The sequence below is a fragment of the Mercenaria mercenaria genome, unplaced genomic scaffold (genome assembly GCF_021730395.1).
Source record: "Mercenaria mercenaria strain notata unplaced genomic scaffold, MADL_Memer_1 contig_4763, whole genome shotgun sequence".
NCBI classification, from domain to species: Eukaryota; Metazoa; Mollusca; class Bivalvia; order Venerida; family Veneridae; genus Mercenaria; species Mercenaria mercenaria.
Genome location: NW_026463016.1, coordinates 49,871 through 61,401, shown reverse-complemented (window position 1 = coordinate 61,401; position 11,531 = coordinate 49,871). Strand labels below are relative to the sequence as shown.

Genomic DNA, 11,531 nt, shown 5'->3' with positions numbered 1-11,531 from the left:
TGCTTTGCTAATGTTTATATATAGTAAAATAGTTCTAGAACTTATTTTAAACTTGTTTATACGTTGATTTTGGAAAATAGGATGTATAATATTATGGTTCATGCATCTATCTGCCGCTCCTTTGTCCATATGACATTTGTCTGTTCATCATATATTGTGTCCAGGGCAATAACCTTTCAAGGTACTACCTTTAAACTTGGAATGTAGGTAGATGGCAGTGAGAGGATATCCAGAACACATCAACCAAGTTGGTAGGCCAATAGAACTCAAAGGTCAAATTTGTCTTTCATATTCCATGTTCAGAGTGTAACTTTATAAGAAAATTCAATTTATTGACTTTTCAAAGTATTTTTAATTCAAAGTATCAATCTTGCATATAGTAAGGTGGCAACTGGACAATATGCAGAATGTATGAACCAGGTCTGTAGGTCAATGATCAGGGTAACAGCAAAGTCTAATCTGTCCATCATATTTTGTTTCCAAAGCGTAACTTGATAACCATGCAAGTTATTGACCTCAAACTTGGCATATAGGTAGATGGCAATAAGATGATGTGCATACTCTGTCCCTTTGTCAATGGTTAAGGTCAAAAATTGTGTTTAGAATAGTATTTTATATTTTGAACTTTAAACTTGAAATACTTGTTGGTGATGATGAGTTGGTTTGACAAGTATAAGAATCCGCATTAACATCCCCCCCACCATAATAAAAAAAATACTTGCACATTTGTTTGCCTTACGATTTGAGCCCATGAACCTAAGTTGGAAGATGAAAGGTCATTATTACAGAAAGCTCAAATCTGTCCAAACAAGAACTTATAATAATCATCTAAGGTATTGACTTTTAATTAAGCTTGTATGTAGGTTTCAATGAAATGATATGCAGAACGCATACACTTGGTCAGTAGATCAAAGGTAGAGGTCATGAATTAAGTTCAAATCTGTCTTTTGTGTTATGTGTCTAGAGCACAACTTCTAATCCACTCAAGGTGTTGACTTTAAACTTTGAATAAATGTTGGTTGTGATGCAGTGATGTTTGAGGAGTTCAGCAATCCATATGCCCCTGTATACCCAAACATTAACCATCCTTCCTGCAACCCATCCCCACCCCTCCCCAAACACTAAAGGAAAAGTATTCAAAAAGAAAAAAACTCACTTTCAGTTTCTTGTTCCTTAGTGCTGCACATCCCCCATCCACCACCCACTGCCACATAAAACCCCACATCCCACACACAACCAAGAAAAAAGTTGTACTTCCTTCTCCTCTGGTCTAGAACTTTGAGCGTATACTACACTGCTTTGCGGAGCTCTTGTTTCCTATTCTAATATTGAATGCAAAATTATACTATTCTGAGTGTGTGATACATTTACAGGAAAGAAGGAGAAAAAAGAAAAGAGCAAGCAGGATCTCATGAAAATTAAAAAGGGGAAGAAAGTGATGCAAGAGGGTAAATGCAATGGTTTTTGCTATACTGCACTGATAGTAGGGTAACAAATAAGCTGTTTACATATGGTCATGTTACCTTAACTTTCACAACAGATTATGATGGACTTATCAAGTTGAACAAGTTCGAGTTTCACTTTGGGCATTTAATTCTTGTGCATCCAACTGGCTTACAGATGGTTGGTGGTTCTACCCAGGTGACGGCTGAGAAGGAGTAATGCAGGGAGGGGTACCTGGGCTCTTCCTCCATCATCAAAACTGCAAAGCCTCCAAATGACCTAAAATTTTGGCGTGGCATTAAACCCAACACAAACAAATAAGAGCACAAAGTATTCAAAGATATCTTCACTTATTTAAAGCTAATTATCTTTTTGATATTTCATAAAATATTAAATACTCCAGAAAGTGTCATTATAATAGAGTTTATGGTAAAATGTTAGGCAAGTCAAAATCTGTCTGTAAAGACTACCTTCGGGAAATGAGAAAAGGTAGTCTCTCAGCACAAGTAAATTTCCACAAACCGATAGACAATAGAAAAAAAACTTTTCTTCTCATAGGCTTGATTAGTGTAAATCAGTCTTTCTGTAGCATCATTCTAAAGACCTATCAAAGTTTGTTTTAATGCAGAAACTTCTATAGGCCCGAGAAAGCCCAAAATAGAAATACCTTATTCTCGTGAACTGCTTGATGGATCTTCATCAGACTTGATCTGTAGCATCATTTTGATATCCCCTCCTAATGGCATTTGACCCCTTTTGAGGTCACTACAGCTGAAAATAGAAACGTCTTTAAATAATTCCTTCTCATGAACTGCTTGATGGATATTTATCAAAAATCTGTTGCATTATTATACGATCCTGTCCAAAGTTCATTCAAATGGTGCACATGGCCCTTGTCAAGGGCCACTGGAGCTAAAAATAGAAATACCTTTAAACTACTACTTCTCACAGGATGGATATTCATCAAACTTTTCTGTAGTATTATTATAAGGTTCTCTCCCAACTTTATTCAAATTTGGGCATTTGGTTGCTTCACAGGGCTGCAGGAGGTCTCTTATGAACAATACGATGAGTCTTCATCAGACTTGTTCTGTAGCATCATTCGAATATACTTTCACAAATTTGTTCCAATTTGGACATTTTGATCCATTTAGGGGCTTCTAGAGCTAATATAACCTATACTGTGTTGGTGCGCCGTAAAACCCAAATAAATAAATAAATTATCAAACTTGGTATGTATCATTGTTGTAAGGTCCTCTCCAAATTGTATACTCTGCCCCTTCAATGGGTAAACTACAGCTAAAAGTAGAAATATTTCTGAAAGACTTTCTCATGAACTGCTTGATGGATCTTCATCAAACGTAATCTGTAGCATCAATATTATGTCCTTTCCCAAGTGTGTTCAAATGGGCACACTCAAAGGGATTGCTAGAGCTAGAAATAGAAATTCCTTTTCATTACCTCAAGAACATTTTGAACAAGAAATTGCCAAGTGATTGAGTATACCCCAGTGTTATTCTGCTGTTAACAATTATTCATTTATAAGGTTCAGAGTGAAAATCTAAATAATTACTGAGTCATTTTCATTTGTGTATTGACACACTTCAAAAGCTGTAGATTTAATATGTTACAGGTGATTTGTATGAGAATGCCACAACAACAGAAATGAAAGGTATAATGGCAAAACAAAATAAGAATGATGAAACCATCTATGAAAACCCAGAGCCTTCAAAACCAGCTGAGAAAAAGGTATTTATAGATTTTTTTACATATACTAGTATTTTTGGTAAATCTTGATCTGTCCTATCAAAACTATGTTTTTAAAATATGGAACCTATACATACGTATTTCAGTAATTTTGTATGTACATATTGTTTGGAACGAAATATCTAAAACCTGTTTGCGACGCCTCAGTATCTAAATGGTTAAGATCGCTGACTTTTAATCACTTGCCCCTTACCGATGTTGGTTCTAGCCTTGTTTGTAACATTGAACTGTTCATGTGAGGAAGCCATCCAGCTGGCTTAAGGGATTAGTCGGTAGTTCAGCCTAGATGCTAACTTGTGATAAAATAATGCAGGGAGGGGCACCAGGGACCGTCCTCCACCATCAAATTTCATTTTGATCTCAATAATGGAGACATTTTTAGCTCACCTGTCACATAGTGACAAGGTGAGCTTTTGTGATCACCCGTCGTCCGTCGTCAGTCCGTGCGTCTCGTGCGTCCGTTCGTCCGTCAACAATTTCTTGTCTGCACGATAATGGTTTCATTTATGATTTTATTTTAACCAAACTTGCACACAACTTGTATCACCATAAGAGCTCGGTTCCTTTCTTGAACTGGCCAGATCCCAGTATAGGTTCTAGAGTTATGGCCCCTGAAAGGGCCAAAATTAGCTATTTTGACCTTGTCTGCACAATAGCAGCTTTATTTATAATTTGATTTTTATCAAACTGGCACACAACTTGTATCACCATAAGATCTTGGTTCCTTTCGTGAACTGGTCAGATTCCGTGATGGGTTCCAGAGTTAATGCCCCTGAAAGGGCCAGAATTAGCTATTTTGACCTTGTCCGCACAATAGCAGCTTCATTTATGATTTTATTTTAACTAAATTTGCACACAACTTGTATCACCATATGATCTTGGTTCCTTTCTTGAACTGGCCAGATTCCATTATGGGTTCCAGAGTTATGGCCCCTGAAAGGGCCAGAATTAGCTATTTTGACCTTGTCTGCACAATAGCAGCTTCATTTATTATTTGAATTTAATCAAACTTGCACCAAACTTGTATCACCATAAGATCTCGGTTCCTTTCTTGAACCGGCCAGATCCCATGATGGATTCCAGAGTTATGGCCCCTGAAAGGGCCAAAATTAGCTCTTTGACATTGTCTGCACAATAGCAGCTTCATTTATGATTTGATTTTAACCAAACTTGCACAAAACTTGTATCACTACAAGCTCTCGGTTCCTTTCTTGAACTGGCCAGATTCCTTCATGGGTTCCAGAGTTATGGCCCCTTAAATGTCCAAAATTGGCTATTTTGGCTTTTGCAGCCATATAGAGACTTCATTTATGGTTTTATTTGATACAAACTTCCAAAATATCTTCAACAACAATAAATCTTGGATTCCATTGCAAATCAGATCCATTCGTAGCTTCCAGAGTTATTTTATATCTGATTACCTCCCCTGATTGTAATCATAATGGATTTATATCAGTAAGTACTTACAGGATTTCATTATTGTCATTAATTGGACTGAGCCAGAGGGTAGATAACTTTAGACTGATTTTATGTCAAATTACCTCCCTTTATTTCAAATTAAAATGGGTATATCTCCATAACTAATGAAGATAGTGATCTGAAATTTCATTTATGTCAACATATTTATTTGGCAGATCCTTCTTTTGTTAACTTACACTCATTTTTTAAAAATTAATTCCCATTTACGTTACTATTAATAGCTTGTTTTTAGTAACTTTTTTATTATTTGCCGTAGAGAAAAACTGAGACCACTTTTCTGTGATACAACATGGATGGTACCTCCAATTTTTAGGTGTATTTTGACATATTTGTACCTTTTAAGAATTTGTTTTTCTTTTAGGTTTAATTTCTTCCCTTAGTTGTTCCTGTCCTTTGGACTTAGATATTTTTTCTGAGGACCTTCTTGTCCTCAAGTGCAATGATAACAGGTGAGCGATATAGGGCCATCATGGCCCTCTTGTATTGTTATAAAAATGAAAATGGACCTATGCGGTTTCCCTGTGGTTTAGCAGAATACTTAGCAGTTGTGTTTAGTGTATAAACACATCATTTTATAATTATTCTAGAAAAAAGTATTAACAATACATTGTAAGTATTTGTAGTAACTGATTCATAAACAAAAAATTATACTTAATTTCCAAAAGATTTCACATGAAATGTCAATACATGTTTAGTTTTTGTAGTGTACCACCAAACCACAGGAAAAAAGTTGTGGTTTGTTTGAAAATTGAACGTGAAATAAAACATGTTTATTATGCCTCAAAAGTATTTTCATTTTATTAAAATATGCCTTAGAACTGCAGAAGGGCCTTTAGGAAGTAGTCTCACTTCCAGGTAGTTCAAAGTTGTTAATATAGTACTGTTGCCTTTGAACTGCAAAGCAAGCTCATTTTTGTTCCCCACTTCCCCTCTACCCCTCAATGAAAAAAACACTTCTAAGGCTCACCTGAGCACTTTGTGCTCACGATGAGCTATTGTGATTATGCTGTGTCCGTCATGCGTCCGTTGTCAACAATTGCGTTTAAATGACATCTCCTTCGAAACCACTGAATGGATTTTGATGAAACTTGGCGCGGATGTTCCTTGGACGGTCCTCTACCAAAATTGTTCAAACAGTTCTGCTTGGTTGCACAAAGGGGCTGCCAGAGCTAAAGATAGAAAAATCTTCAAATCTTCTCCTAAACCTATAGTCCCATTTTGAAACAATTGTCCTTATGTCACCCTCTATCAAGATTTTTCGAATTCTACTGATTTGTCAAAAAACATGGCTGCCAGGGGGCGATGTCACTTTTCCCGATATTTGTTTTGTGGAAACTTTAAAAATCTTCTTGTGTGAAACTGATGGCCCAATTTTAGAATGATTTTACACAAATGGTCCTTATGTGACCCTCTACTAAGGTTGTCCAAATTATTTTGATTCGTCAAAAAACATGACCACCAGGGGCCGTGATCATTTTTCCCTATATGTAAATAGTGGAAGCTTTAAAATTCTTTTTATGTGAAACTGCTGGCCTGAGTTTAGAATAATTTTACACAAATGGTCCTTGTGTGACTCTCTACCATGATTGTTCAAATTATTTTGTTTTGTCAAAAAACATGGCTGCCGGAGGGCATGGTCACTTTTGCCTATATGTATATAGTGGAAACTTTAAAAGTCTCCTAATGTGAAACTGCTGGCCCGATGTTAAATTAATTTTACACAAATGGTCTTTGTGTGACCCTCTGCCAAGATTGTTTAAATTAGTTTGATTCGTCAAAAAAAAAAAAAAAAAACATGGTCGCCAGAGGGCGTGGTCACTTTTCCCCTTTATGTATATTGTGGAAACTTTTAAAATATTTTTTATGTGAAACTGCTGGCCCGATTTTAAAATAATTTTGCACAAATGGTTCTTGTGTAACTCTCTACCAAGATTGTTCAAATTATTCCGATTCGTCAAGAAACATGACTGCCAGGGGGCGTGGTCACTTTTCTTCTCAGAATCAATGATAGCTAGAGCCTTGATATTTGGTTGTGATATCAGATTTGTAATGTCTACCATAATTGTTCAAATTATTGCCCTAGGTTCAAAAGTGTGTGTGACATGTATATTATATAGGCTAACATAGAAGAAACCTAACTCTGCATTTATACAAACACAAAGCCTTGTACTTAGGTGAGCGCTTTAGGGTCAATGACCCTCTTGTTTTTGTGATAGAACTCTATTCTGTATGAGGTCACTCAATCAAATGTCAAAGGTAACTTAAGAACTCAAGGGCCAGGACATGGAAAATCATTTCTGATTAATGACTTGAGAACCACTTGACCCAGAATGTTGAAACTTCATAGGATAATTAGACATGCAGAGTAGATGACCCCTATCGATCTTGGGGCTATTCTTTCAGAGGTCAAGTTCAGAGAGGCCAGTACATGGTAAACCGTTTCCGATCCTTAACGTCAGAACTTTACCCAGAATGTTGAAACATCATTTGATGATTGAACATGCCCAGTAGATGATCCTGATTATGCCCCCTCTTGGAAGAATAAGGGGTATATTGTTTCTGATGTCAATCGGTCAGTCTGTAGGTATGGCGATCGGTCCATAGACCAATCAGTTTCCGGATGATAACTCAAGAACGCTTGGGCCTATGAACATAAAAGTTGATAAGGTGGTTGATCATGACCAGCAGATGACCCCTATTGATTTTTAGGTCAGTTTGGCAAAGGTCAAGGTCACAGTGACATGGAACAATAAACAGTTTCTGGATGATTATGGACCTCCTTGCCTCAGTAGCCTAGTGGTAAAGCATCCGCTTCGAGTGTGAGAGGTTTTGGGTTCAATCCCCAGCCGCGTCATACCAAAGACATGATAAATGGTACCAGTAGCTCCCTTGCTTGATTCTCAGCATTATAAGGGAAACTGGCCTCTTCTCTCATACCCTCAAAGCGTTGGATCAGGCAGGAATGAGAAATCAAGAATGATTAATATAAGTTGTAGAACTTTCTTCACAATCAATATAAAATGAATTATGTATAAACTAACACTTGGGCCTAGGATCATAAAAGTTGATAGGGAGGTTGGCAGTGACCAGCAGATGACTCCTATCGATTTTTAGGTAAGTATGTCAAAGGTAAAGGTCACTGTGACCAGGAACATTTTAACTATTTCCGAGTGATAAGTTGAGAACGCCTGTGCCTAATGTCATGAAACTTAATTCTGAGTGATAACTTTAGAACGATTGTTTCTAATGTCATTGAACTTAAGAGGGAGGATGATCATGACCTGCATATGACCCCTATTGATTGTGAGATCAGTAGGTCAAAGGTCAAAGTCACATTGACCCAGAACAGTAGAACTTTTTTTTCCAAATAACTAGAGAATGCTTTGGTCTAAGATCACATTTCATACGGAGTTTACTTATGACTGGTAAATGACCCATAAATATTGATTTGATGACAGAACGTCAAACGTCCAGTGCACAGTGACCAAATAATTTCTTTTCCTTGTGCAGTTACTGAATGCATCAAGGGCGGCATATGTTCTACAAGCTCTTCCCAGGAAGCACAGTAACGTTGTGACAATGTTGTTACAACGTTGTGCTGTACGTTGTGACAACGTTAGAAACAACGTAGTGACAACGTGAAAGTGTTGAGTCGTGTCAACGTTGCGACAACGTTGTGGCAAAACGTTGTGTTGCGGTCAGATACAACGTTGTGACAACGTAAAAATGTGGAGTCGTATCAACGTTGTGACAACGTTGTTGGTTAACGTTGTGAAACCATCAAAATACAACCTACTTTTGACAGCTCATGTTTAAATAAATAAGCAAAACAAAATTTCAATTACATATTTTAATTCAAGATCTAATTATAAAATTTACTAAAATATTCGTTAAAGTTCAGAAACAACGAAAGTAATTCCTTATGGGAATACTGCACCCCTTGATAATACAATATAGTTTAAAGCATACATAACAATTATTTAAATCCATCAAATACAAAAAACTTATGTAGTTTAATAATAACGATAATTCAAATCCAAAATTATTAAAAGATTATGTAGTTTAACGATAACGATAATTCAATTTAATTAAATACAAAAAGCTTATGTAGTTTTAACGATAACAAAATCTAATACAATGACATGCCCACAGGAACAAGGTAAATACGGACTTCATGACCTGCAAGTTCGGCAAAGGTGAACTAGAAGATGATTTCGAAGAAAAATGCATGTTTCCCCAAATGCATAATCGTATAGGCAAGAAGTCAATAGGGAACAGGAGCAAAAGTCAAGGAGACAATGATGGTTGGCTGCAAAAGGGATCATCTACTTGGCATGTCCAATCATCCGACTGAGTTTCAAAATTCTGGGCCTAGTGGTTCTTAAGTTATGAAATGGAAATTGTTTCTCATGTTCAGGTCCAGTGACCCCCAAAATAAATAGGGGTCATAAACTCTGCATGTGCAATCATCCTATTAAGTTTTAACATTCTGGGTAAAGTGGTTCTGAAGTTACTGATTGAAAAAAACATCTATGTTGTACCACAGAAAAGTGGTCTTGGTTTTCCATATGGTCAATTATAAAAAAGTTACAATGTAAGTTATTTATAGTAACAACTAAGGGAAGTTAATCTTTAAAAAAAAATCCCCCCACCAAAAAATTTCAAGTCCACACAAAAATCTTACCAGATAGAGACAGGTCAATATACATCTCCGAATTGGATGTATCATGCATGTTGCACTATAGAAAAGTGATCTCGATTTTTCCCTACGACTAGTAATGAAAAAGTTACAATATAAGCTATTTATAGTAAAAACAAAAGGAAGTAATTCTAAAGGGACCTGCGCATAACACTCCGTCTCATGATGGTGTAAAATTGTGCCAAGTTACATCAAAAGCCCTCTATGCATGAAGAAGAAATGCCTCGGACAAAGTTATTCTTGTATCTGAACTTTGGCCTCTAAGTGTGACCTTGACCTTAGACCTAGGGACCTGGTTCTTGCTCATGACACTCCGTCTCGTAGTGGTTAACATTTGTGCCAAGTAATATCAAAATCCCTCCATGCATGAAGAAGAAATGCTCCGGACAAAGTTTTCATTCTTGTATCCTTTGACCTCTAATTGTGACCTTGACCTTAGACCTAGGGACCTGGTTCTTGCGCATGACACTCCGTCTTATGATGGTGAACAATTGTGCCAAGTTTCATCAAAATTCATCCATGCATGAAGAAGAAATGCCCCGGACAAAGTCATTATTGAATTTAACCTTTGACCTCTAAGTGTGACCTTGACCTTTGAGATAGGAGCCTGCGGTTTGCGCATGACACTCCGTCTCACTGAGGTTAACATTCATGCCAAATATAAACGAGATTACTCCATGCATGTCAAAGTTACAGTCCGGATAATCAAATCCGGACACACGCACACACGGATGCACATACACTGAACAGCCTAGTGACCTGGTTCTTGCGCTGACACTCCGTCTCATGATGGTGAGCAACTGTGCCAAGTTACATCAAAATCCCTCCATGCATGGAGAAGATATGCTCCAGGCGTCACCTGCCGGCCTGCCAGGGGCGTTCCCATAATACGTCCAATTTTTCAAACGGGCGTATAAAAAGGGCAATAATTCTTAGAAAATGATCCTTTATAGAGGTACCTCCTCTTGTCTCACAAACTGGGTCATCACAATAAATTATGTCTAGTATCATGTCAATACCTAAGATAAGTCATTGATTAATTAGATTGAAAAACAACCCTGAAAATTTAAGGTCGAAAAAGGGCAATAGCTCAACAAAAAAAAATCATTGAAAGTCACCTAGTCGACAGAATGAGGTCACCACTGTAAAGAAGAAAAATACCTTGTTACATTGTATTGAGAAATTGGAGACTGACAGACAGTAAGAGGTATTAACTCTGTTAAAACAAATCACAGGGTTACCTGCATTACAATGGATAAAATGTGTAAAAGTGAACAAGTTTTCCAAGTTTCAAATGGTTACCTTTGATAGTTTTTGAGGAAAACAAAATTTAAGTAACACAGACGATCAATAATTTGATTTTCTGATAAAAAATAGTAAAAGAATAAACAAAGAATGTGTTAGAATCAACTCTCTTTTGACCTTTGACCAAAGTGTGACCTTGACCATGGTTATATGGATGCGACTTGTGTGCAACACATCAGAGTGAAGATTTCCGGCAACAAATTTGAAATTCTCTAAGGGGTCTCAACAACAAGAGCTGTCCGTAAGACAGCGCGCTCCACTATTCGGCGATTTGACAGTAAAATGAATATATGTCTCAATAGGAGACCTCTACTTTAAAAGGAATAATTCTGTCAAGAACACAAATTAGAGTTATTGGGATTGCTACCACACATGCAGATGATGATGATAAAGTGAAGTCACTATTTTTTAAAGTACCAAAGGTATGTCTATAAACGAAGCTTTCCAAAAAATTAACATGAAAATAATTCCAAGTATAACAAGTTTGTGACCTTAACCTAAGTATAACACCTTGGTGACCTTGACCTTGGGTATAATTGGCCCACCCCCTGTACATACTTTGTTTGTATGCTGGACAATGTTTATGTAAAGTTACAGAAAGATATAAGCAATAATAACAAAGCTATGACAGAAAAACAAAGGTTGCCGAAACACTTTAACCTTAAAAATAACCCAAGTATAACACCTTGGTGACATTGACCTTGGGTATAATGGGCCTAGCCCCTACACATACTTTGTTTGTATACTGGACAATGTTTATTTGAAGTTATAGTAAGATATAAGCAATAGTAACAAAGATATGACAGAAAAACAAAGGTTGCCAAAAAACTTTAACCTT

The 11,531-nt window shown here is 36.8% G+C and overlaps 1 protein-coding gene across 1 annotated transcript in view; it reads left to right on the top strand.

Annotated features, from left to right (window-relative positions):
- Positions 1–211: 211 nt before the first annotated feature.
- Positions 212–11,531, top strand: part of LOC128554157 (uncharacterized) — a 37,538-nt gene continuing 26,218 nt past the window's right edge. The window contains exons 1-3 of the mRNA XM_053535406.1: positions 212–251; positions 1,374–1,448; positions 3,077–3,192. Of these exons, the coding sequence (XP_053391381.1) occupies positions 212–251; positions 1,374–1,448; positions 3,077–3,192 (231 nt within the window). The remainder of the gene's footprint in view (positions 252–1,373; positions 1,449–3,076; positions 3,193–11,531) is intronic.